General features: G+C 46.2%; 1 protein-coding gene across 3 annotated transcripts in view; it reads right to left on the bottom strand.

Annotated features, from left to right (window-relative positions):
* REEP1 (receptor accessory protein 1) overlaps positions 1–27,968 on the bottom strand; it is a 109,821-nt gene that overhangs the window by 33,666 nt on the left and 48,187 nt on the right. For all 3 annotated transcript variants that reach the window (XM_030837472.2, XM_030837464.3, XM_060309190.1), the window contains exons 2-4: positions 24,410–24,482; positions 8,725–8,801; positions 304–424 (exon numbers count right to left, since the gene is read on the bottom strand). In XM_030837472.2, the coding sequence (XP_030693332.1) occupies positions 304–424; positions 8,725–8,801; positions 24,410–24,482 (271 nt within the window). The remainder of the gene's footprint in view (positions 1–303; positions 425–8,724; positions 8,802–24,409; positions 24,483–27,968) is intronic.

Raw genomic sequence — 27,968 nt, 5'->3', positions numbered from 1 at the left:
AGGAAATTCAGTTTGGGGAGTTGAATTATGAGTGAATCTCTTCTGCTTTTTGTTTCAATGTATGGAAATGTTTTACAATAAATAATGATGAATAACATCCTCTGGAGAATTTCACCACTATTTCTAAACAGGTCATAAAAATAGACTTAAAAAAGAAAGATTAGAAGGAACGAATGTTGGAGGGGGGAAATAAGAGTCAATTAAGAGCCTCCTGCAATAAAACAACCTGCCTTTTTTTTTTTAATCACTTTTTAAAATTTTTTCACTCGCTGGAAGGAGTGCAGGCAGAGCAACATAAATTACCTTTTCTTTTGAGGACAGCGTGGGATGTACAAACTTCCTATAGAGGAGGCTGGAGCCTTTTGTGTAGGGAGACAGCAGCCAGGCTACAAATGCTATTTTTAGTTCATAATAGAATGGAAACCTGGAGAGAGATGAGAAAATACACATTCCATTAGGTTCTCAGCAACTCCGCCCTGAGTCTTTGAAACATGAGACCGGGGGGCACAGACACCTCTCCTGCCTGCACACGGCCGCCTGGCCCCCAGATTCCCATGAAGGTGTATGCACACACAAGCACATCCAAGGCACAAGCCCAAGGCCTCTTGGAAGCCAGTTCATTTTTTTTTTTTTTTCCTCTTTGGCCATACGGCTCAGCTTGTGGGATCTTAGTTCCCCAACCAGGGATTGAACCTGGACCCTCAACAAAGAAAGCACTGAGTCCTAACCTACTGGACCACCAGGGAATTCCTAAAGCCGGTTCGTGTTTTCTTTCCTTGTCAAGCAAGCCAGGGAGCTGGGGTCTCTCCAGCAATCACCCTATGACCGTGCTTGACAACAGCTGGAGCTTCCGTCCGAGCTCTGCTCATTTCGGTTGGAGCCGGGGTTCCTGTAGGCCCAGATGCCACAACCAGCCGTGCCCAATTTCCCGGTCATTCACTCTTCACTGGAGGCCACGAAGGCACAGACACAGGATTTACCGTAGGGCGGAGCTGACAAAGAATCGCCAGACTGAGAGTAAAGCCTCCCCTCCTCGGCTATCTTCTTAGTCCCCCAAAAAGGCAGGGACGGGAGCCCGATGCTTGCCAGGAAAGAGGATGCTACTCACCCTATTCAAACCAACAGCAGGCTGGCGGGGAGGAGGGGAGGCATCAATTAGGAGTTTGGTGTTAACATATACACACTACTATATATAAAATAGATACCAACAATGACCTATTGTATAACACAGGGAACTATACTTAACATTTTGTAATAACCCATTAGAGAAAAGAATCTGAAAAAAATATATAACTGAATCACTTTGCTTACACCTGAAACAAACACATCATTGTAAATCAACTCTACTTCAATTTAAAAAATTAAATTTAATTAAAAAAACCAACAGCAGGCAAAAAGGTCTTGATCTTTTTGGTGCCGAAAGAAAGAAGAGTTCAGGGTACAGATAACATACGATACTGAAGTTTAAAGTCCTGTGTGCCGTGTGTTTATGCATCCCATAAACACCCACCCAGCACCCATATGTGGCAGCCGGTGCTGAGCACCAAGGAGACAGTGGGAAGCAAAGAAGACCTGACCCCTGCTCTCTTGGAGCTTCCAGTCTAGCGGGAAACATAGACAAGGTTCTGGTGTCCTTGGAACTGGTAGTCCAGTCAAGGAAACAGAGATTGCTCAAATCATCACGATTAATATAGAATAGCAACCTGAGACGAGTGCCATCGCGGGCCTCTGCTGACCCACGTGGTGTCTCTGCACGTGTGAGAAAAAGCCAAGTCCTTCAGCTGGATGCAGTCCTGGGAGCACATGGCTTGCAAACAGGGCTTCATCCGAATTTCAGCTCCGCTCGCCTCCTTGGCCAGATATCTTGTGCTATGAACAACCTGTGCAACCATACTTGGCAGGCCGGATGTGTATTAACCATATTTTAAAATTTTCTGTCCTCTGATGCTTTGACATCTTGGGACCTCGCTGACTCTGGAGAGACTGCCTCTCCCATGGAAACCACAATACAGTCTCTTGCCCACACTTCCTGCCTCTGCTTCCTGATCAGCCCCGTGCTTCCCCATGTGGCTCTGCGCAGCGGGCTGTACCTCTAGGGATCTGTGAATATAATGAACTTATTCCTTCATGATAGTCATTTCTGTGACTGCATGTCTTACCAGACCTGAAAACAAAGTCTGGGTACCATTAAAACAGATGCGATGAGGGAAAGTGACACCTGGGATAGTCTGAGGAATCAGAAAAGTAAACCCCTCCCAGGCATCCCCCCTGATAAGAGAGCCAAAACAAAGAGCAATTTCTAGCAGGTCATTTCAGAGCCCTTTAACTCTCACGTCACTCCAATCAGCGGCCCCACCCCCTCCTCCTTTCCTCATCCTAGTTCACTGCCTTCTGCTTCCGGCAGGCCCTTCCTGAATATTCCCTCAGCACCTGAAGGACACTTTCATGTCAAGATTGCTTAATGTTTCACAGCCAGAAAAGAGAAGGAGCTGAAGGAACAGAGGTGTGATTCTCCCGTAATTGAACACTCTGGTGATGAACAGTGAAGGAAGTTTGGTCTGGAAAACAAGTATGTGTCAGCCCCAAGGGACGAAGGAACCTGCGAAGCTCAGGCACCAACCCAAGATTCGCGGATAATCCCAGGGGTCCTGTCACACTGCTGCTCTTTTGTTTACTACGTAAAAGACGGGTTTTGTAAAAAATAGGTCATGCGTGCACAGAGTTTAAAAAATTCTAGAAGTCCAAAAGAGTATATAGCAGAGTCTCCTTCCCATCCTGGATGCTTTTCCAAAGGCATACGCATCATCAGTGTCTTGTGCGTCCTTCCACAAGTGGACCAGGGCTAAGATACACAATTGTGTGGGTACATATGACTCCCGTAGTGTCCCCCATGCTCACCTAGTGGCATTCTCTGCACCCCCTCCTGCGCCTTGCTTCCCCCTGCTGCACACACACGATTAACAGTACACTTTGGGGATTTCTTTTTTTTTCGCTGCACCCTGTGGCTTGCGGGATCTTAGTTCCCCAACCAGGGATCGAACCCGGGCCCTGGTAGTGAAAGCACGGAGTCCTAACCACTGGACCGCCAGGGAATTCCCCAGGCCTCACTCTTCTTTTTTTTTTTTTTTGAATTTCATTTCATTTATTTTTTTATACGGCAGGTTCTTATTATTCACTCTTCTTCATGGCTGTGTATGGGGGCGTGAGCATCTACCCAGACCCCCATGAATGGATATTTACAAAAGGTTACAATCTTTGGCTACTACAAGAGGGCTGCAGTGCATCTCCTGGAACATGCTTTATGTACCGATGCTAACGTGCCTTTAGGAAAACGCCCAGAAGTGGAATTTCTGCGGGCATCTAATTTACAGCTAGAGGTTGTACTTCTGTGCAAACACAGGTACAAGAGGCTGATGGCCCACAGTCACACCCTCACGGTGTAGGACCAACCGTAAGAGCCTGCCCCAGGCTGGACGGGGGTGTGGGGGGGAGAACGTTAGATCCTGAGCAATCCTTCTGGGCTGCCAGAGACCCTTTATTCTTTGGCCAGCCTGCTCCTGAGCTTCCTGTTCTTCAGGATCTTTCCCGTGTGCCCCATCCATGCTGACGCAGCCTTTGAAAACCTTCCTGCCTCCTAACCTTCTGGCTTCACCTCCCAAATCTTCTCCTGTCAGGCTGGCAAAGCATCTCCAATGACCAATTGCGGTAGCAGACTTCACTTGGTGGTCTTCAGACCACCAAGATACCGCCCTCCCTGGCATCTCTGGACCAGGACACAGAGGGTTCCTCTGTATTCCCCTGTCCACCTTGGGGGATGGAGCTTCCTTTGAAGCGAAATCAACTAGTTATAGAAGAATCACAGTGGAATGGGTTTGTTCCTTGGGCAGAAAGCTGACATGGATATCCACAGAAGAAAAGAGGAAGAGGTTACAGCCTGCTAATTCTCCACGTTTCCAGGACTTTGGTTAAAAGGAGCCTCCTTTAGAGTCTTAGTAGCAAAACTCGAATCTCAAGACTGCCTCCTACTGTTAGCAATCACTAGGTTTTCTTTCAATCTCTCTCCTCAAGCTTTTTTCCTGCCCCACTTTCTACTCAAAGATAACAACTAGCTTATTGATTGATTCATTCAGTTGGGAAAATTCTATTGAAAAGCTATGAGGTGAAAGGTCTGTGCTAAGCAGTACAGGGAAACCAAAGCTAGGTTAGGCATGTCCTCGCCCTTAGGGGTTCATCGTCTAGCAGGAGAGCGGAAACCAACAGGTGACCCCATAATGTGCAGTGTGATATGGAACAATGTCTTAGTGAGGATCAAGAGCCTTGCTTCTCTCCAAATCTCCATCCGCCGCCCACAAACATCCACTTCATAATTCTTACTATGTACCTGGCATCAGCTCAACCTTGGTAGACCCAGAGCAAATCTCTCAGAAGTCTCTACACATTACTCTCTGGTGGGTGAGGGCCCTCTCCCCTTTGCAGATTCAAGTGAGGAAATGAGCTTAGGACTGAGGGGGCCTCAAGTTTTAGTCTAAGTTGCCAGTGACTGTCGGTAAGGCCTGCAGGCCACCTGAGAAGGTCCCTGGGGATGCCAGCTGCCCCGTGGTATCAAAAGAAGCTGAGAGCTCCTGCTGAAACCTAAAGCCTCACGCCACAGAACGTAAGTGGGAAACCTCCCTACCTCCCTACTGTGGAACGAGATATCCTGGAGTAAAGGCTGTGTATCTTAGCCAGGACAGGAAAGGAAGGGAAGAGCGTGGACGGAGGGAGGCTAGACAGACAGAGAGACAGACAGACAGACAGACACACACACACACACACTACAGCGGAAAAAAGAATCCTGCCCTTAAGCCACCAACATAGAAGAATAGAGGACAAGAAGAGGCACCTACTTACTTTTTAGTGTATTGTTTCAATTTTATTTTGTCATGTGTATGTATTATTTTATAGTTTTTAAAAAATTAAATGAAATCACTTATACAAATTGTGAAAAAAGCCACCATCCTATCTCTCTCTCTTTTTTTTTTTTTTGCGGTACGCGGGCCTCTCACCGTTGTGGCCTCTCCCGCCGCGGAGCACAGGCTCCGGACGCGCAGGCTCAGCGGCCATGGCCCACGGGCCCAGCCGCTCCGCGGCACGTGGGATCCTCCCAGACCCGGCACGAACCCACGTCCCCTGCATCGGCAGGCGGACTGTCAACCACTGCGCCACCAGGGAAGCCCCCATCCTATCTCTTCTGTGACCATACACAATTGCTGTTTTCATCAACACAGAAAGTTTTTAAAAGTTACCAATGAAGAGGGAACTGCCCTGGTGGAGGGGTGGAGAGAGCAGGATGGGGATGAGTGAAGAGTGACGGGAAGAGTATACACATGAGGGGTGATCTCCAGGCCTGGAAGTAAACAAAAGTTAAAGATGCTTCTAGGAAGCCAGAAGGTGCAGGACTACCCCGCCCCCCTTTCAATTATAAACAGAGCTTAGAGCAGCTGAGTTGGTGTCCATTCCCTGGAAGGGAAAGGGGGCCCTGTGTCTGATGGGTCTATCCCATGTCCATTCCCAGGGCGAGAGGCAGGATGGAGAGGAAGGACTCTCCCAGAAGGAGACCATGATCTGTAATACCTGGAGGTTGGCAGGAAAAGAGAAAGCAGACTGAGGGTATGTCCAGGCTGTGAGCTGAGGCAGGCAGGGAAGGGCCCCAACGAACCATTCCCTGCAGAAGCAGAGCCCACGGTGCCAGGAGAGAGGCAAGGGACCCTCACTTTCCACCCACAAACTGCATGGACAGCGCCAGTTCAGAGGGACTAACGAGGGACCAGATGAGGCCTCCACATGGGTCAGAAAGAGAGGGGGATTCTACCCATACCTGTGCACATGCTCCAAATACCCTAGTTATCAGATGCCTTCCTGTGGCATGCAGCACATGACCTTGATCCTATGGCCTTCCTCCCCATGTTACCCACAAATATGTTACCTTATGTAGCAAAGGGATTCTACAGATGTAATTAGGGTAATTACTCAGCTGCTTTTTTTTTTTTTTGCGGTACGCAGGCCTCTCACTGTTGTGGCCTCTCCCGTTGCGGAGCACAGGCTCCGGACGCGCAGGCTCAGCGGCCATGGCTCACGGGCCCAGCCGCTCCGCGGCATGTGGGACTTCCCGGACCGGGGCACGAACCCGTGTCCCCTGCATCGGCAGGCGGACTCTCAACCACTGCGCCACCAGGGAAGCCCTCAGCTGATTTTAAGATAGGGAGATTATACTTGATTACTGAGGTGGGTCTAATCTAATCACCTGAGACTTTAAAAGCAAATGCAGAGCTCTTTCTCTGGCTGGTAACAGAAGAAGATGGAGATGACGTGCCATTGTTGGCTTGAAGATGACAGGGTGGCACACGTCAAGGAAATGGGGACCTCAGTCCTACAGCCACAAGGAACTGAATTCTGCCAACAACCTGAATGAGGCTGGAAGTGGAATCTCCCCAGACTCCAGGTAAGAGCCTAGGCTGACCCACACCCTGGTTTTGGCCTTGTGAGTTCCTCAGCAGAGTTCTCAGTTGACTCTACCTGGACGTCTAACTCACAGAAACTGTGAAATAATAAATTTGTATTGTTTTAAGCTGCTAAATTTGTGGTAATCTGTTACTGCAGCAACAGAAAAGTAATACACTGGGACTTCCCTGGTGGTCCAGTGGTTAAGAATCCACCTTCCAATGCAGGGGATGTGGCTTCGATCCCTGGTCGGGGAATTAAGATCCCACATGCCGCGGGGCAACTAAGCCCGCACACCACAACCACTGAGCCCACGCACCACAAACTACAGAGCCCACACACCACAAATAGAAGAAGCTCACACGCCGCAGTGAAAGATCCCACGTGCTGCAATGAAGATCCCACAACCAAGACCCGACGCAGCCAAAAATAAATAAATAAACAAAAATTTAATTAAAAAAAAAGAAAAGTAATCCATCTCCCCAAATCAAAATCAAATCCATCCCAGAAACAGTTGTTGAGCACTTATTAGGCATGAGACTAAAATTCCAGGGCCATGGGTAAAACATATTCCAGCTACCAGGGAGCAGCACATCCATCATCAGGCAGGATTTCCACCCAGGCAAGAGCAGCAAGGCTGAAATGCCCGAAACCCCCGGGAAAGAGCTCATGAGACGAACGCTCTCCCCGCTTTGTTCATGATAAGGGACAGGAGGACAGCAGGAGGCCACCTGGCACCAGACAGAAGGAGGGCATCATTAAGAAGGCTGCACGACATGAAGTGCTGGCCATGCTCTTTAATCGACTACACAATCCTCACTGGGTCTGGCCTGTTCTCATCTCTGCAGGACAGACAGGAACCTCCCCACTGTAGCTCTGCACAAAATGAGGTCCACCTCCTAGTGCCAGCCTCTGGGGTCTGGGGAAGATGAAAAAATGGCTCAGCAGAGTTCCATCTCCAGCCCTGGAGACTCAGCCCCGTCTTCAGTCTGTTGTTTATCTGGGCACAGGACAGGGCAGAGTGGCACAAGCATATTGAATTAGGTAATCCAGATTCCTTCCTTCCAGCTTAAGGCCATAAGAGCTGAGACATCTATCTCTCCCAGTAGAGATGAAAGCCAGGCTCCTTCAGGGGAAAAACTACACACTGAGGTCATTAAGGCCACTGACCCAAGACAGGATTCAGTGAAGTGGTGTTCAGAGAAGTGGATGTCTTTGATCTAGGACATCCCAGAGGGTAAGTCCAGGCTAATCCTTTCTGGGGTAAGAACTTTTTTTTTTCCCAAAATGGAAATATCTTTATTATCTTCCCTGATGAAACCTGATCATGGTAAAACATTCACACAACACAGCAAATGTGAAACTGACCCCATGATCCCAAGTTGCGGAAATAACCTTTGCTAACAGACAAGTATTTTCCACACTATTTTTAGTACACATTCACATGTGCACAAACTCAGACCCTTTAGATACAAACAGGATACTGTATATTATTCACAGCCTCTTTCAGCTAAGACACAATATGTGAATACAAACACCTAGCTTATGATTTTCACTTGGTCCATTGCTGTAATAGCTGCATTGTTTATGAGAGAGAAAAAGCTCTCTCGAAAGGGGACTGATTAAATAAATTATGATCCATCTATACCATGAAATTCTATGTGGCCTTTAAAAAAGTAGGTAGATCTATTTATGCTTACGTCAAAGTATTTCAAAAATAAATTTAAGAAACAAAGTGAGAACTGTTAGGTATACTACAGTACTATTGTTTTTTAAAAAAGGAAAAGTATGTGTATATGTGTGTACGTATACACACGCATACATATTTTAAAAGTATATACAATTGTGAAAAGCAGTAACGGTGAGAGTGAATGGTGTAGGGGAGAAACTTAGTTTTATGAGAGAAACTTAGTTTTATTGCACACTTTTTTGTACTGTTTTTCTCCTTTTTATTTTTTTTAACATAAGAATGCTTCTTTACCAGCTCCATTAATTGAGGAATTGTGTTTATCTTGCCCATCATTATATCACCGTCAGAACAATACCTGCTCTTACATGGTCATTCAATAAATATTTACTTGAAGAACAATTTTACAGACTAATTGATTTGAAATGTTCCAGTTAGTATTCCTGCACCTGCTTCTCTGTGCTAATAAGGTTTGAGACTGCTTTCAGACCTTCCCACCTCTCCCTGACACTTGGCAACATCTTTCCTGGAAAAGTCCCAATTCCTACAGTACTTACCAACAAAGGAAGATGTCGGTGAATGTCTCTGCTGTGGTGAAAAGTGCAAATATAATCCAGTACATCATCCATTTGACCTGTTGAAGGAGAAAGCAACAAAGCTAGCAGAAAAGGTCAAGGATGAATGGCTTCCAACTTGAAGAGAACAGGCCCCGACAGTGGATACTGAGACGTGTCCAGGCAGAGTGGCCTGCACTGGTAACCCCTTTTCCTATCTTTCCCCAGGTTGGTCCAGTTCTACTCCAGACCTTGGGGCTGGGGGCAAACAGGCTGTTTCCACAACTGACCCAGGCTCAAGCTCTAAGTAGACTTTAGGTGGCCTTCAATAGCCCTCGGGTGAGCCAGGGAGACCTGAAGACCAGCAGTGACTCAGGTTTCAGTCAGCTCATTTGCCCAGGACTAAAACACCAGGTGAATAAAGTTTTCAATCCTCCACAGAGACACACCCTGGAATAAACTTTAACCTGGCCAGACTCTCTGATATGGAATGATGGTAATCCTCACTGGTCATTTAAAAAACCCTTCCAGGGACTTCCCTGGCGGTCCAGTGGTTAGGACTCCATGCTTCCACTGCAGGGGGCGTGGGTTCAATCCCTAGTCGGGGAACTAAGATCCCGCATGCCATGGTGTGGCAAAAAAACAAAAACAAAAACAAAGAGAAAAACCCTTCCATGTGGGAAATCCCCACAGTCCCTCCCAGAAACTGGATCTTTTCTTTTAATCTCCCACATGTGACCATACTTTTCCATTTCTACTGTCTCTCTTTCCCAATTGAGGCCTTGGTCCCCTCTCTCCTGAACTACTGCAGGGGTCTCCTGACTGCTTCCCTGTCTCTTGGCTTTCCCCTCGCCAATCCAGTCTACAAACTATCCCCATACTAATCTCCCCCAAAGCATGAACTCAACCTATTAATCCTCCATTTAAAATCTTCTAGCCTGCAGCATAAAGTCCAAATTCCTTAGTCTGCTCCTTCTCGCTTTCGGAAATGGTGGGGTAGTTTGTATTGGTCTAATCCTCTTGCCAATAACGATAATAAACTCTGAACAAAATATTTTATTTTATTGATTGATTGACTGATTGATTGCCTGCCGTGCCGCGCCACATGGCTTATAGGATCTTACTTTCCCGACCAGGGGTCGAACCCGCACCCTCAGCAGTGAAAGCGCAGAGTCCTAACCACTGGGTCGCCAGGGAATTCCCTGAACAAAATGTGTTAAAACAACTGTTTGAAGGCTAGAAAAGCTATCAAAAGCTGGCAGAAACTGGAAAGGATCCAACTCTTGAAATAAGGGGACCACACCAGAGTAAATCCATGTTGATGTAGTTAAGGAAACTCCCTAGCTGGCAAATCATGGGGCAGATAGAACTCCAGAAGAAATCCATAGTCTTATTTGCTTGAGGAAGTGGAAAATAGAGTTTGAGACTGCCAATGATGCTGGAAACTGAAAAGGAAAAATCCCCAGTAAGAGGGAAGCCATAAGGGTGTAGGCCCCCAAATCCACATATAAATTCCTTTCAATTTCTTGGCTGGCTCCTGAATTGCACAGAATCAGGTAATATTCCAAGGTGACTGAGTAAAATACAGCTGGAAAACTGAGAGTTGAACAGAGATTCAGTTTCTGCCCACTGGAGGAGAAATAGAGCTTGGAGTTCAAGTTCTGCCAAATTAGAGGAGCTTGGTAAACATTTGGGAATTTCCAGTGAAACACCTAAAAGGCCATACCTTAGGAATAAAAATTATGCTCTAGGACTCAGAGATTAGCTCTAGGACTAAGAGCAAAACTGAAATACACCTGCCCCAATAAAACGTAAAACCTAGCTGCCACAAGGTCAAGATGATCTGTCAGAATTTAACTGCCTGTGAGAACAAAAATTAACGTTCTTCACAAGAAGGCAATGCAGGTCTAGAGTTCCTATGATGTATTATACATAACAGTCCAATAAACAAGAAAAGCTATATATATGAAGAAACAGGAAAACATACTCCATGGTTAAGAGAAAAACTGGTCAATAGAAACAGATCCATATTTGACCTAGATTTTATAATTAGCAAAGACTTTAAAAAGTATAAATGTGTGTTAAGACAACTAGATATTCACATGTGAAAGAATGAAGATGGACTTCTACCTCACACCATATACAAAAAATGAACTTAAAATGGATTACAGACCTAAATGTAAAAACTCTTACAAGAAAACACAGGAGTAAATTTTTGTGACCTTGGATTAAACAATGTTTTCTTAGATGTGACATCAAAAACACAAGCAATGAAGGAAGAAAATAGACAAATTAGACTTTGTCAAAATTTAAAACTTTTGTACTTCAAAGGATACCATCAAGAAAGTGAAAAGACAACCCACAAAATGGGAAAAAAATATTTGCAAATCAATATCTGATATGGTATTTGTATCCAAATAATAAAGAACTCATACAACTCAATAATAAAAAGACAAAACCCAACTTAAAATGTGCCAAGGGCCCATATCTTTTAGAAAATGAATCAATAATTAATAAATCCAATACCCATTTATGATAAAAACTCTCAGCAAAGGAATAGAGGGGAACCTCTTCAACTTGACAAAGAACATCTACAAAAAACACTACAGCTAACATCACACTTAATGGTGTGAAGTTAGATGCTTTCCCACTAAGATCAGAAACAAGATAAAGAGGTCCCCTCTTAACACTCCTATTCACTATCATACTGGGAGTCCTAGCTAATGCAATAAGACAAGAAATGAAATAAAAAGTATACAGACTGTGAAGAAAGGCATAAAACTGTCTTTTTTTTCAGATGGCATGACTGTCTATATAGAAAACCTAAAAGGACTGACAAAAACAAAACCAAAAAACCTGGAATAATGAGCAATTATAGCAAGGTTTGAGGACACACGGTTAATATATAAAATAATCATATAAAAAATATAAAAACCAATTGCTTTCCTATATGCCAACAAAGAACAACTGGAACTTGAAATTTAAAAGAAAAATACCATTTATATTAGCACCAAAAAATTTAATTACTTAGGAATATACCTAACAAAATATGCAAAAGCTCTGTATGAGGAAAACCACAGTACTCCGATGAAAGAAATCAAAGAAGATTTAAATAAATGGAGAGATGTTATATGTTCATGGATAGGAAGACTCAGTATTATCAAAATGTCAGTTCTTCCCAACTTGATCTATACATTCAATGTAATCCCAATTGAAATGCCAGCAAATTGTTTCGTGGACATCGACAGATTAATTTTAAAGTTTATATGGAAGGGCAAAAGATCTGAATAGCCAATATGATACTGAAGAAGAAGAACAAAGTTAGAGAATGGACACTATCTAACTTCAAGACACAAGCTACAATAATCAAGACAGTGTGGTATTAGTGAAACTACAGATAAATATATCAGATAGACTAGACAAATAGAATGGAGCTCCAAAACAGACCACATAAATATAGTCAACTGATCTTTGACAAAGGAGCAAAGGCAAATCGATGGAGAAAAGATAGTCTTTTCAATAAATGGTGCTGGGAACAACTGGATATTTGCATTAAAAAAAATGGATAGATATAGGTGTTGATCTTACATCTTCCACAAAAATTACTCAAAATGGATCACAGACCTAAATGATAGATGCAAAATTATAAAATTTCTATAAGATAACACAGGAGAAAATGTAGGTGACCTGGAGCTTGTCAATGAATCTTAATACATCACCAAGAGTGTGACCCATGGAAGAAAAAAACTGATAAGTTAGACTTCATTAAAATAAAAAACTTCTGCTCTGCAAAAGACATTGTTAAGAGAATGAAAAGACAAGCCACAGACTGGGAGAAAATACTTGCAATACATATATCTGAAAAAGGACTTGTATCCAAAATATACAAAGAATACTTAAAACTAAACAACAACAAAAATAACCCAATTTTTAAAATGGCAAAAGATCTGAAAGACACCTCACCAAAGAAGATATACAGCAACTTATTAACAAATATTTTGTTATAAAGCTAAATTTTTCTTCTGTCACCACTTAACAAGACACTTATCCTAGGAGAAAAAGGGTGGGTTCAATATTATTTTCTTTAAAAAGTAGAAATATGTTAAAGAATCTATAGGGAAGGGTAGATATAATGAGTGAAGCGATGGGAGATTTCAAGAGAAAGAAGGAAAATTTTTAAAAAGAACTAAACGATATCCTAGAACTGAAAACTACAATATCTGAAAAAAATTTTTTTTAATTATTGAATGGAATTTATAGCAGCTTGGACACAAAAAAAGATTTGTGAACTTGAAGACAAGACAATAGAGTCAACCAGGCTAAAGTCTAGATTGGAGGAGGGCAGGTGCGGAATGAAGAGTCTCAATACCTGTAGAACAGCATCAAGCAGTCTAACACATATGGACTAGGAATTCTAGAGGAGAGGAAAAAGAGAATTGGACAGAAAAATTATCTGAAGAAATATCGACTCAAAATTTCCAAAATTTGATCAAAATATCAAACCCACAAGACCATGGAATCCAATGAATTGAAGCAAGATAAATATGAGGAAAACCACACCTAGCCACATCATAGTAAAACTGCTAAGAAGCAAAGAGAAAATCTTAAACAAGGGAAAAAAGACGTTACATACAGGGGAATGACAATAAGAATTATAACTGACGTTTTATCAGAAACAATGAATACCAGAAGAAAATGGAATAACATCTTTAAAGTGCTAAAAGAAAAAAAAAGTGTCAACCTATAATTCTACACCCAGCAAAAATATCTTTCAAACATGAAGGCAGTTCTGGTGAACCTCCATTGTCTTTGTGACTCTGAAACATGTGGCACAATAGATTAATTAGAGGACTTCTCTATTTAGAAAAACAAGACAGTCCCCTGGAAACAAGGCTGGCTTAGTCCATCAAAAGAAACTACTATCGGGGCTTCCCTGGTGGCGCAGTGGTTGAGAGTCTGCCTGCCGATGCAGGGGACACGGGTTCGTGCCCTGGTCCGGGAAGATCCCACATGCCGCGGAGTGGCTAGGCCTGTAAGCCATGGCCGCTGAGCCTGCGCGTCTGGAGCCTGTGCTCCACAACGGGAGAGGCCACAACAGTGAGAGGCCCGCGTACCACAAAAAAAAAAAAAAAGAAAGAAAGAAACTACTATCTAAGATGCTACACGCTACCAAGGTTATCTGCAGCAGAACGGGCTCCTTATCAGGGAGCAAACAAGATCTAGTCCAGCTGTAAAGTCCATGGCATACTGGGGCCCAAGATCCAGGAATTCCCAACACTGGTATCCAGATACACTGGCAGGAGCCTGAATTCCCTCTCTGGAGGCTTTTTCCTTTTAGTGTTCAAACCACACTCTAGTATCTTCGGTTAAAAACAAAGGAAAATGATAACAACAATAAAATAAATATTTTTCCTTGACACAACGCTTAGATACAAACTTCTCCAGTGGGTCACCTACACTTGCAGTGTCTACTTCCTCATTCCTCACTTACTCAGTGCACTGCATCCATTACATCAAAACTGCCCTCACTGGGGTCTTTGTAATATATTTCAAGGGGGTGTAAGGGACGCTTTTTCAGTTTTTCACTTGACTTGCTTGACTTTTCAGCTAGACGTGAAACTATCACTTAATGAAAAGCTCTCGCAACACTACCTGATTTCCCTCTTAACTTTCTGGCTACTTCTCAGGCTCATCAATTCCTCCCCAGGGCTTTGTTCTTGACATCCTCTTCTAACCCTAGACTAGACATTCTCCCTGAAGGAAGTTCTGCATTCTTCACCTAACACAGCCAATGAATCAAGTTCTGTCACTTCCACCCTCTTATTTCTCTTGAACTTATCTTTTCTCCATCCCTCTACCATTACTTCAGACCACCACCATCTCCTGCCTAGAACAAAACTACAGCCTTTTGATTGGTTTTTATACCTCTACCCCCTTCCCAATCCGTCCTCCATATTCCAGTCAGAATGACCCAAATTTGATGATTCTCCTTCCTAGCTTAAAGCCTTCAATAGCTCCTTATTGTTGTTACAATAAGGCCCCAGTTCCTTAAATTGGCTTACAAGTCCTTGCATAAACTGGACATTGATTACCTCCACCAAAAGCTCTCCTCCTCACACATACCTTCTCGAATTTTCCACTCCAATTATAACGAACCTCTTTCAGTTTCCTAATAGAGCATCTTCTTTTGCCTCCAGATTTCAGCCCTCAGATATCAACTTAACTGTCATTTCCTCCAGGAAGTGCCCAAAGTTTACGTATCCTCTCCTTTCTTCCTCCCATGGTATCATACATGTTCCCTGTCATAACACTTACCACTCTGCTTTGAAAGTATCTGTTTATTCTGATGTTTCTCTTCCTACATTGTAAGTTCCCTGAGAGTAGAGACCAGTTCTTCTTGCACATCATTATATCTTTTGTACCCAAAACAGTTCTTGGCACATAGTAGGTTCTAGGTGAATATGCCTGGATTAGAATGTTGGGTGTTGTGAATGGAAAAGAAAGAATGGTCTCAAAAAGGTTGAGATGGAATATACTTTGGAAAATACTGGTCTAGGTGGCTTTTTGAGAAGACAGAATTAGATAGCTGGCAAAGCAACAGATGCTCCCCAAGAGATGGATGGCTAGGTATACATGGGATGAAAGGGTCCTGGTGAAGCCAGGGCATGAGTGACTGATAGTTATGGAGCCTCTCACACTAGCAAGAAAGTAAAGAAAGAGCCAATTTAGGGAGAAGAAGCTAAGCTCCATGAGGCAGAGGACAGTCTGAGGGTCCCAGAGGACATCCAAGAAGAATGCCCAACAGGCCTCTGGAAAGGCAAAACTAAATCTCAGGAGGGGGGTTGGGGCTGAAGACAAAGGTGAGGGAGCCAAGGCAGAGAGGAGGCTGGAAGTGTTAGCCTAAAAGAAGTTTCCATCATGTACTCCTCCACTTTAAAACACTTTCGTGCAGAAGGAAGGGTCTGAGAATGACTCACTGAGCTTCACAAGGTAAATGAAATACTGGTGACTCATTCACGGAAACCATAAATAAATTACCTGGAAATGGTTTTCCCCACTAGGCCTCAGAGAAACCAAATGTAAGGTATTTTTCCAAGATTTGAAATAGAACTTGCCAGGTTTGAGGGATTCCACCCAAAATTCCCTGCAAGATGAGGGGGAGCTTGGGTGGGCCAGCATCCAAAAAAGAGACAGAGAGTTATTGCTGATTTGCGAGGTTATCACTGGGGGCAACTCTGGAGTGGAGAGTTGACAGCATAACTGGGAACTCCCCCTGGACTGGTCAAGCACAGGAATGAGAAGATAGGAGAGCAGTGGTAACCCTAGGCCATAATAAAGGGTGGGAAGCAGAGCTTGTTGACCTTCCATGAGCCACAGAGGTGGGCTGAGACCCCACAGCCCAACAGACCCTGCTCCCAGGGCTCCTGGGAGCCTGCAAAAGGCCTCCCCCATGAGCTGTGGAGACAGCAAAGTCAGCCACCTCTTAGCTTCGCCTCACCTTTAGCCTCCCCGATGCAGTCACACTAATATTTCTTGAGCCTCTCACATTTCCTCCTGCATCCGGGCCCTGCTTCTGCCTCACGGGGAATTCCCTATGCCAAATGACTGAGAAAGGACAAATGTGAGGCTGGTTGACAGATGAGTCTGCACCATCTGCTGGCACAAGCTCACAGTGGACAACTGTATGGTCAGGGGTGACCTGGAGGGAGTGGGGAAGGAAATTCCCTGCAGGCAGAACTTTGAGCAGCACAGTTAGCCTGGAAGAAGAAATGTCCTGAGGTAATACATTTATACTGTCACCAGGTTTATTAACTGTATTTTCTTATTTTCTGTAGTCTTGATGCTGGGACATCTGGGGTCCTGCTGACCGGAGAGAGACTGCCCCCTCTAGGACTAGCTAATTCTTGAGACATTCTTGCCCCAGAGCAAACATGCAAACTGCCCAATCCAGGATCCATACTCCGAACTACCTCCTTTATGGAGCTCTCGTAGGTTGAGCCAATACTTCCCAGCCCTAATCACCCCAGGACCTGGTACCAGATACCTAGAGGCAGCCCCCACACCCCAGAGCCTGCTGAAATTATTCCAACTAGCCAGTTCTAAGCTAGCTTACTCTGCCTTGCTTTGCCTTTCCCACAGAAACCATGATAAAGGTCATTGCCCGCATTTCCCTCTCACTGACCCTGGTGCTTCTCCGTGTGGCCCTGCATGGTGTGTTGTGCCTCCTACTTCCAGGGAACTGTGAGTAAAAGCTTCTGCCTCCATGAGCCATTTCTGTGTCTGCATGCCTTACCATACCTTATTAAAACAAATCTGGGATACATTTTAAAACACCACGTAAGAGTTTGGATAGATGATGAGGTACTTGGAAGGGACAAGACTGAGCGATTGGTGTTGAGGTGGTTTGGAAATTATACGAATGGGCCCACAGAACGCAAGTATTTGTGGTCCTTGCTAATGCTCACCAAAAGGTCCTGATGGCAGCGGAGGCTCTTGGTAATCAGGTGGATGAGATGACCAGCCCTTTGCATATCTATGAGCCTTTTACTCCAGCATGATATTGCATGATCAATGGGCTCATGGACCAGTGGTCATGTAGACAGAGGGAACACATGGGCTCAGCAATGTTCATCCCTCTCACCAAGGGCGACCTGGCCATGACCCTGCTCAGACACCAAGTTGCCAGCAGTAGTGACTAAGTATCTCTAGGACAGTACCATATCTTAAGGCACCAGCCAGCATCCTGGGAGCAGGCTCATCATAACAAGCCCCTTCCTTCATAGAAAGGGCAGCATAGACTCTTTTCTGGAATATTCCTTTATTGGGTATGTGGACTTGCTTTTCCCACTGCCATGTTTCTGGCAGTCATACAGCAAGCTGTGGACTCAGTGAGTGCCCTGTTCATTTTGATGTATCCCAACATTGCTTCTGACCAAGGGTCCTCTCTTACAGCAAAAGAAGTATGACAGTAGGCTGATGTTTTGGGGAATCACTGATCTAATCATGTACCCCAATGCCCTGAGGCAGCTGGCCTTATACAATGCTACAAGAGCTTTGGAGAGTTCCAGAAAAGAACCAGGTGGGAGTCAGCATTCTGTGAGGTGATATGCTGTCCTAGAGGATGCAGTTTCCTCTCTGAACTAGTGACCAACACAAGGTACTGCATCTTAGCCAGAATCTAAAGGTTCAGGAACCAAGCAAATGAGGGTGGTGTTTCTTACGATGAAGCCTAAGGCTAGCTCCTTGTAACTCAAAGTGTGGTTCATGGGCTGTGGTTCCAGTTCACTGGAAACTCCTAGGAGCTTGTAGAATCTCAGGCCCTACTCCAGAGCTAATGGATCAGAATCTGCATTTTAGTAAAACTCTCTATTTATTCATATGCATGTTAAAGTTTGAGAATCACTGGTCTAACCCACTCACAACACTTCTGCTTCTCATCCTCAAACCTCTGAGCTCTGCTTTTTAATAATTTTAGTACTCGAAAAATGGGTGCTTCCGTGAGGGATATAAAATGGTTCTGATGAAGTGGAAGCAGAGACTAGAAGGTCACCTGGCCATTTCAAGACCACCAGGCCACCAGGAAATAGATAATAAAAGGACTCATGGGCTTTCATGGGTTGACTGATCCTGCCTATCAAGGGGAACTAGAGTTGCTACTACACAATGTGGCAGGAAGGAGGGTGGATGGAATTTAAGGGTCCTCTAGGGGATCCCCTAGTATTGTCTTATTCAGAGGTAAAGTCAATGGATCACTACTACAACCCTACAGAGGTAAGACTACTAAGGCCTCAGATTCCTCAGGAATGAAGATTTAGGCCACACACTTGGAGAAGAAACCACACTGGAGGCACAGGGGAGCGCTGACTGGATGGTGGAAGAGGGAAGTAATAGGAAAAGTTGTGAAAGACTTTGGAATGGGTGTCCTGTGGAATACTAGGTGCTGTCCAGAGCAGCCTTCCGAGTTATCTTAATTCTGCAGGTGTCTTGTTTTACAATGTCTTTGAGCTATTTTGCAACTTTGTAAGTTACAGAAAACTGATTACAATGCAAATAATTTAGTCTATAGATGTGCCAAAGAATTTTGTCCAATGGAGGTACAATTGGGTCCAATGGCCCTACTTCCCAAGAAATAAGTTGAATATCTATGAACAAATTCATTTAGTAATTCCTCAATGCTTATATATATATATGTTCTTTGGAGTCTCCTTTGAACTGTTTTTTAACACCTTACTGGTTCCCTAATTATTTAAGGAGTTAAGTAAAATTTTCAACATGTGTCAATTTTATATTTGTACAAGAATCATTATTTTACCCTTTTAAAAATCATCTTTTGGGCTTCCCTGGTGGCGCAGTGGTTGAGAGTCTGCCTGCCGATGCAGGGGACATGGGTTCCTGCCCCGGTTCGGGAAGATCCCACATGCCGCGGAGCGGCTGGGCCCGTGAGCCATGGCCGCTGAGCCTGCACGTCCGGAGCCTGTGCTCCGCAACGGGAGAGGCCACAACAGTGAGAGGCCCACGTACTGCAAAAAAAAAAAAATCATCTTTTAACAAAAGACATAAATACCAACTATGAACTCATGACCACTTGCCTAAATAAGGACTGTGCCTTCTATCCATTTTCTTCCTTTCTGTGTTATGTATAGATTTAAATATTTTAACTAATTTTATTTTTATTTATTCTCCTTCTCCCCCTAATATAGTATATACGGTGTATCAGTGACGGTTCACTTGACAATTTAATTTTTAGAGTGTTGAATATTAAGGTTAGATCCTGTCAGAGCCGGAGGATACTGGATCTGGAGCTGGACTCAGATGAAGAATTGGATTTAGCAAGCATCAATAAATGAGTGGTAGAGAATTCTTGTTGGAAGGTTTTTTTTCTTTTTCTTTTTGGCTGAGTTGGGTCTTCGTTGCTGCGCGCGTGCTTTCTCTAGTTGCGGCAAGTAGGGGCTACTCTTTTTTTTTTTTTTTTTTTTTTTGCGGTACGCGGGCCTCTCACTGTTGTGGCCTCTTCCGTTGCGGAGCACAGGCTCCGGACGCGCAGGCTCAGCGGCCATGGCTCACAGGCTCAGCCGCTCCGCAACATGTGGGATCCTCCCGGACCGGGGCATGAACCCGTGTCCCCTGCATCGGCAGGCAGACTCTCAACCACTGCACCACCAGGGAAGCCCGCGGGGGGCGGTCTACTATTCATTGCGGTACGCGGGCTTCTCATTGCGGAGGCTTCTCTTATTGCGGAGCACGGGCTCTAGGCGCGTGGGCTTCAGTAGTTGTGGCTCGTGGGCTCTAGAGCACAGGCTCAGTAGTTGTGGCTCACGGGCTCTAGAGTGCAGGCTCAGTAGCTGTGGCGCACGGGCTTAGTTGCTCCGCGGCATGTGGGATCTTCCCGGACCAGGGCTCGAACCCATGTCCCCTGCGTTGGCAGGCGGATTCTTAACCACTGCGCCACCAGGGAAGTCCCTGGAAGGTTTTTTTAAAAGCCAAAACCTGGGTAAAAAAGTGGATGTGGATGTTGTGCAGCCCAAGAAGTAACTGTAATTTAGATTATTATACTATATATTTTCATATATATAATATACAGGCATACCTCGTGTTACTGTGCTTTTTTTAATGCACTTTGCAGATATTGTGGTTTCTTGGGGTTTTTTTTTTTTACAAACTGAAGGTTTGTGGTTAAGCAAGTCTATGGGTGCCATTTTCCCAAAAGCATTACCTTTTAATAAAGGTGTGTATAGCGTTTTTTTAGACATAATGCTGTTGCACACTTAACAGACTACAGCATAATGTAAACAACAACTTTTATACGCAGTAGGAAACCAAAAAGTTTGTGTGACTCACTTTTTGGTGATATTCATTTCATTGTTGTGGTCTGAAACCAAACGTGCAGTATCTCTGAGGGGGGCTGTGTGTGCGTGTGTGTGCGTGCGTGTGTGTGCATGCGTGTGTGCGCGCGCGTATGTATTTTTTTTAAACTACCCGCATCCAAAGCCTTCTCATTTGGAGGGCGTCTCCCAGCATGCAGGTCTTTATGGGAGGCAAGGCCTATTATCCAGGCTTGGAAAAATCAAATGCCCCTATCCAGGGTTTTGAATCTTCATGAAATGTTCCAAAGTCATGGGCAGCTGGCAGACAGTTCCATGGTGGTGACCTGGGCAGCAGCTTCCTAACCAGACCCTTCCTGAGGTATAAGCTTGGCTGTCACCCAGCCTTCTCAGATCTTCCCCAATTTCTGAATATCTTTCCCCCGGCTTCTAGTTAATCCTACAAATTCCCATAAATTCCTTTCTGTTTAAGTTTTTGTCTCAAATCTTTGACTACTGCAGTAAGTTTGGAAAGACATAAAAAGCTATGAACGTCAAGAGCGGTGTTTCTCAAATTGAGGATCTTGTTAAAAATGCCAATTTTTATTCAGGAGGTCTGGGTAGGGCTTGAAACTCTGCATTTCTAACTAGCTCCCGGGTGATGTTGATAATGCCGGTCCACAGACCACACTTTGGGTGTTGACACTGAACGTGGGCCTTCCCTGGTGGTCCAGTGGTAAAGAATCTGCCTTCCAATGCAGGGGATGCGGGTTCGATCCTTGGTCAGAGAGCTAAGATCCCACATGCTGAAGGGCAACTAAGCCTGTGCACCGCAAGTACTGAGCCCGCACGCCTCAACTAGAGAGCCCATGTGCCACCAACTACAGAGCCCATGTGCTCTGGAGCCCTCGCACCACAACTAGAGAGAAGCCCGCCCACCGCAACAAAAAATCCCATGTGCCGCAACTAAGACCCAACACGGCCAAAAAAATAAAGAAAATAAATAAATATCTTTTTTAAAAAAAGAAGCACTGAATGCTTGTAGAGAAGTGGCTGGAAAGTAGAGAGAGAAAGATCAAGAAGGTTCAACGCTGTCTAATGGAGTTTGGACTTCATCCTGCAGGTAATAAGCAGCCATGAAAGGATCCAGGGGGAGTGAAATGAATAGATTTCCATTTTTCAAAGGCTTGTCGAAGTGATGTAGACAACAGAGCATGAGATGAGGGACAGGAGGTGGAGAAACCAGTTAGCGGTATGGCAGGCAGAATAACAGCCCCTGCCCCCAAAATGTCCTCGCCCTAATCCCCAGAACCTGTGAGTATATTGCATTATAAGACAAATGGGACTTTGCAGTTATTAAGTTAAGGACTTTCAGATGGGAAGATTATCCTGGATTATCCAGGCAGCCCCGATGTATTCACATGATCCTTACAAGTGGAGAACCTTTCCTGGCTGCGGTCAGAGACAGACAGGATTACCGAAGAACGGGGGGAGACGCAATGCTGCTGGTTCTGAAGATGGAGAAGGAGGCTCGAGCCGAGGAATGCAGGGGGCCTCCAGGAACTGGAAAGGGCGAGGAAATGGACTCTCCCCTACAGCCTCCAAAAGGAGGCTTGATTCCAACCCAGTGAGACCCATCCAACCTCTGACCTCCAGAACTGTGAGATAATACATGTGTGGGTTTTTTGTGTTTTTTGGGGGGCTGCATCGTGCAGCTTGTGGGATCTTAGATCCCCGACCAGGGAATGAACCTGTGCCTCCTGCAGTGGAAGCCTGGAGTTCTAACCACTGGACCACCAGGGAAGTCCCGCATTTGTGTTCTTTTAAGCCACTAAATTCATGGTAATTTGTTACCGTGGCAATAAAAGAATCGAATACAGGAGGCCACTGTGACATTCCAGGGAACGACGATGACAGCCTCATTGAAGAGACAGGCAGCACAGAAGGAGAGACCTGGTTTGAAAGATTTTAAGGAGGATACAGAGGAAGGGTCATGGTCACCACCTGGGCATCTGGGTGGGGATGGGTGGTGAGGAAAGGACAGGAGTTAAAGGAAGTTTCCAGGTTTTTCTCTTGGACAAACGGGTCTGTTGGTCAAAAGGAGGGAAAGAAGTGAGTGTGAATGCGTGTGGGAGAAAGCATGTGAGCATGCATGCGAGTGTGTGAGTTGAGCGCATGTGAAAAAGTGCAGGAAAAGGAGGCAGGTCTCCCGTAATACCACTGGGTGCCTTGCTTCCAGTTCCATTTTTACTGAGAAACTGTCTAATCTTAGCTCTCAAGCTTTCCCTCCTGGGCAAAGCACGTGCTCACCGCCAACACAAACAGCTGCTCTGCTCGTCCGTTATATTTTTCAGTTTAAATTAATGATTGCCGTTCTAGGCATAAACCAGGCTCCTGTTGAGTTTAGATAGAGCAAAACAATTCACCAGGGTTTGCTCTCTCCCGGATGAGCGGACAGCGTTGAGTTTCTACCCCTGCAAATCCGAGGATCAGACCTTGAACTGCGGTGACCCCTGCTCTGCTTCCTTTCCTGGCACAGCATCCCCCCTCCCCAGGCTGGAAGCAGTCAGGGAAAGGGAGACCTGGAGGAGGCTGCCCAGCGCTTTCCCCTGGGCCGAGTCCATTAGGAATCATGAGGTTCTGTGCTTGCAACTTAACAGCTATTTATAGTTCACACTCTGAGATGCGTTCACAGACACATACTGGGGACCCAGCCTCCACAGGAGAACACGCCCCGTCTGGATCCTCTGCATATCCTGCTTCGTAGCAAACGCAAGCCGGGCAAGCAGTTCTAGGAAACTCAGAGAGTGGGTGTAGGCAGCTCTGGTTGAGCTGACCTGGAGGTGGCTGGTTTCATCCTAAGGACATCCTGGGAACGCTGAGAACTTGCAAACCTGCTCTGAATGATGTCTTTGCCTGTGCCTAACTTGCCAAGTGACCTCCTCTGAGTAAAAGCGGAGCAAAGACCCTTTGTCCCTCACAACACTAGGCGCTGGGATTGCTGATATCCACCACTGCTCAGATGAGGAAACTGAGGCTCCTGGAAGTTAAGATTCTTGTCAAGCATGGTGCCAATCCGACGTCAGAGCCAGGACCTGACTTCAGTCTCTTGATGACAAAATCTATATCTTTTGTACTTCGACCTGGGATACTGTCCCCCCTGGGGAGGGACACTCCTCCCTCCCCAGCCACCCCCCACAGGTCTTCTTCAATCAAGGTGTGGTCTGATGGTTCTCCTGCCCAGAGGTGCCCAGCACATTTAGGGCTGTGACTGGGGCACCCGAATCACCCAACAGTAATACAATCCTCCAACCAGTAAGTACTCCTAATCCCCTACCCGTGTGTTCAGCCCTCTGCGAGGTGCAGTGGGAAACAGTCATAGGACGATGGTGACTCTTGCCCTCTAAAAGCTTATAAAGCAACAGGGCTTACACAGTGGGGTGTTCAAATCACAGAACCGGCATGGGGATCAGAATTGCTAGGCAGGGTCTGCTGGGCTTTAGGACCTGTGCTCCTGCCTCCAGTGCCAGACTGTCTCCCAGTAACGCTGCTTTCCAGTCCAGACAAGGAAACTGAGGCTCAGAGAGGTGAAGTCACCCTTCCAAGGCCATAGAGCGGCCTGTGGCCACTGGGGGCCTCCGATTCCAGGTGCCATTTCCTCTTGCCAAGTCTCCCCGCTGTGCTCACTTCCACACTCTAGTTCTAAAGAGGAGGTCTAGCCGGGAGAGGACGCCTGGGTCACACCCAGCAGGTCGCCGTACTGCCCTGCTTCCCAGTACCCACCAAAGAGGGCGTCTGCGCCACCCCCCCGCCCCGCACTTCACGCCCAGCTTCCCCCATCTAACCCCATCACCGCCACCACCCCGCCCCCCAAAAGTGCTACTTACATATTCTTTAATGTCCTTCGATTTCACAGCCTTGTAGGAAGAATAGGCAGGGTAAAGGGTGCCAAATATTAGCCTGGAGGGGAGAGAGAGGGGAAAAAAGAGCAACGTGATTTTCATTCATCCTATTTGACGGAAAATGTCATCTTCGATGCAAGGAGCATCCTCCACGCTACAGAAAATGCTGCTGTGAGGCTTGGGTAATTTTTCTGAATGCCCTGAAGGTTTTCTGCTCATGGCTGGGACGCGCTTAGGAACCTCTACGTCCTGTTACAGATCCACACCGACCTCCTTCAATCTGTCATTTGGCAACACAGCAGGGTGGTTTGAGGTCATGAAGCCAAAAATGGGGCCATCCTCTGGAAAGGCCGAAATTATATCTGGGGAACAAGATAAGACAGCTAAGGGGACAAACAAGTAGTCTGAAAGGAAGCAAGAAATTTAAGAAAGAGAGGGATGGCCACAGCGCCAAAGATACAGGCAGCTTGGGGAAGCCCACTGGATTCCGTCACAAGCCAGCTCAGAGAGGGGGGTCTCCCCAACACCCCCGTGCTGTCCCGCCCCCTAAGCAGTATTCTCAGATACCAGGGAGAATCTTCCTTCCTCTGTGAGCCTTTCCTGACCTCAGCACCCCCTGAAGATTAGGTTCCTCTCCCGTTCGTTACTGCCACTCCCTAGATAGTCCCCTTTCTTAGCCCTTATCCACACCATGTGCAATGGTTTATTCAATGTCTGTCTCTCCCACAAGCCTTTTAAGTTCCACAAAGTCGAGGATGGGGTCTATCTCGCTCATGGAACCACACCCCCCTGGGGCTGGTAAGTGCTCAGGAAATATACGTTCATTCTGGGAAGTTTCAGTGAGTGGTGAAGCAAAGGCCAGAGCCACCCAGGGGACACTCGTGACCTTGGGACTGAGGTCTCAGCAGCAAGGGGATGCCAGACAGCACCGGTCTGATTCAGTAAAGCCTCGGGCACAACACCACAGGCTCCAGAGAAATAAACACACCGTCCTTTGGCACAGATGCCCTGCTTATTAGCCACATCTGCCAGGGTGGTGTCCAGCCCCTGCCCTGAGGCAGCGTGTGAGCAGCAGAAGAGACAGGTGGAAAATGCATCTCGACCCAATGGCCCGCGGATCTGCTCCTCTGTGAACCCTGATGGCCAACACCACCTCCTGAGCGGTCACAGAAGTGGGAAGCACGGGCACCCAGACAAGGGAGGCCAGTACTCCGTGCGTCTGCTGGCCTCGCATGTGAAGTGGCTGCCAGCATCCCCCCTACCTGGGTCCCTCTGGACAGCACAGGGACAGCAAGACGAATTTGCTTTCCAGTCTCTAAAAGCTCTGAAACACTGACATGTAAGGGAGTGGACTCAGTATTTCACTGCCCAGGGGAGGGAGAATGGGATGAAAATGGCGAGTTCTTCTAAATCTATTTTGGAGAAAAGAAGTAACAAATGAAGCAGGCCCAAGCCAAAGGGGCTTGGGACTTATGTCCATTCAGACTGAGTCCCCCTGACAAGGCCCTTCTCCTTCCTGGCCTCCCAGACCCTCCTCCCTCAGCTCCGGACCCTAAGGCCAGCAGCTGTCCCCCAGTGAGCCGGGCTCAGAAGCTCACAATCTGTGACTTCCTGCCGTCTCCCTCTTCTGCCTGAATTTTAGTGCATGATCTTCCCACAACCCTTTTATTCCCCCTGATAAAGTCTCACTAATCCTTTAAGACCCATCTCAAAAGAGCCACTTCTGTGTGTCTTTGATCACTTGTCCCTCAGAATTTTCCTGACACTTGTTACGTCTATTACAGTCCTTATGTAGTAGCTGTAATTTTAAAAAAAAATTAAAAATAATGCTATTAATATCACTGAGTCCTCACTAATGCCAGGCACTGCTCTACAGCCTGTATATTCTCTCAACACCCCTACGGGATAAGAATTCTTACTACTCCATTTTACAGACTAGGTACTAGGACACTGAGGTCCAAAGAGACGGAACAGCCAGGAGCCGAGCTGGGATGTGACCTGGGTAGCCTGACGACAGGCTTACTGTCTTCTCCCAGGGCTGCCTGGGCTGGTTGAGCCAGACCATCCAGGCCTGGGTGATCAGTGGGGTCCCTAGCACCTCACACAGCCCTTGCCCAAGTGGGTGCCGGACGCGTGTCTGATGAGTGAATAAATGTCAAACGATTTCAGTCTCTCTCCAAGGAACCAGCCCACTTGAGAGATTCACATGACTCTCTCTACAAGCTCAAGAGGAAAGCTGGTAAAATTCTTAGAAAGAGCTAATGCTGCTTAAGAGCTCAAGGTCGGCTCAGGAGCGGGAAGGGAAGGCTTGAGTGCCATTCTCTAGAGGGGAGACGGGGCTCTGTGCTAACACACTCCTCCCAGCTTTCTGTGAACGGAGCCTTGCCTGGCGCCTCAGAGCCGCAGAGCTCTGCACCCACCCTCCCTCTGCCCACTGCCATTTACTGCTACCCAGAAGGTCCCTCCCCAACTTACTGCCTCCATCTATCTGCCTGCTGCATTCCTCCTATCCGTGCCCTAATTCCTCCTCCTGCTCCAAATTAGGGGCCTTCAGCCGGGTTGCCTCTCCCACCTCCTCCACAGCTGCAGTGGAGGGACCATGAGCCTCATGTGAATTCTACCCTCTAAGGCAGTGGTTCCCAACTGGGGGTGATTTAGCTGCCTGGGGGACATCTGGGCAATGTCTGGAAACTGGTTGTCACAGCTGAGAGAAAGCTATTGGTATCTACTGGGTGGAGGCCAGGGATGCTGCTACAACATACAGGACAGCCCCAGTAAAGCATGATTTAGTCCACAGCATCGAAAGTGCTGAGGCGGAGAAATCCTGGTCTAGTGTGATGTTTCCCGGTCCTTGGGTCCTGGACCCTTCACCCAACCATCACGGGCAACCTGCCCCAAGAGTTTTTTTTTTTTTTTTCTTTAATCTGGGGAATTTATTTTTTATACAATCAATTCACTTTTAGTTTTTGTTTTTTTTTTTTTTTTTTTTTTTGGTGGTACGCGGGCCTCTCACTGTTGTGGCCTCTCCCGTTGCGGAGCACAGGCTCCGGACGCGCAGGCTCAGCGGCCATGGCTCACGGGCCCAGCTGCTCCGCGGCACGCAGGATCCTGGCAGACTGGGGCACGAACCTGCGCCCCCTGCATCGGCAGGCGGACTCTCAACCACTGCGCCACCAGGGAAGCCCAAACTACTTATCAACTTCTGACCAAGGAACAGAGGTACTGCTCACGGGAATTAACGGTTAACTGTGGCACCAGTTATAGTCACCGAGAAGGACTGCCCACCACTTCCCGGAGCCTGGAGTGACTGCAGGGGAGCAACTGTTGGCCTAGGGCTCGGCTACAAGCTGTGGCACCACCGTTACCAACTGGGGCCAAGGCTTTTGTAAACCATGAAACGACAGTATCTTCCACAGTCTTCTCAGGCATCTTAGTGTTGGGCCAACAATTCCCAATGCCAAGTTATCTTGAAAATTAAAAAAAATCAATACCAGCAATACTTTTTTTTTCTGAAATTAATTTTTAAATGAAAACAACAGGCCTA

This window comes from Globicephala melas, chromosome 12, assembly GCF_963455315.2.
Source record: "Globicephala melas chromosome 12, mGloMel1.2, whole genome shotgun sequence".
Taxonomy (NCBI): domain Eukaryota; kingdom Metazoa; phylum Chordata; class Mammalia; order Artiodactyla; family Delphinidae; genus Globicephala; species Globicephala melas.
Note: the sequence above shows the minus strand (reverse complement) of the source record. Positions and strands in the feature narration are given on the sequence as shown.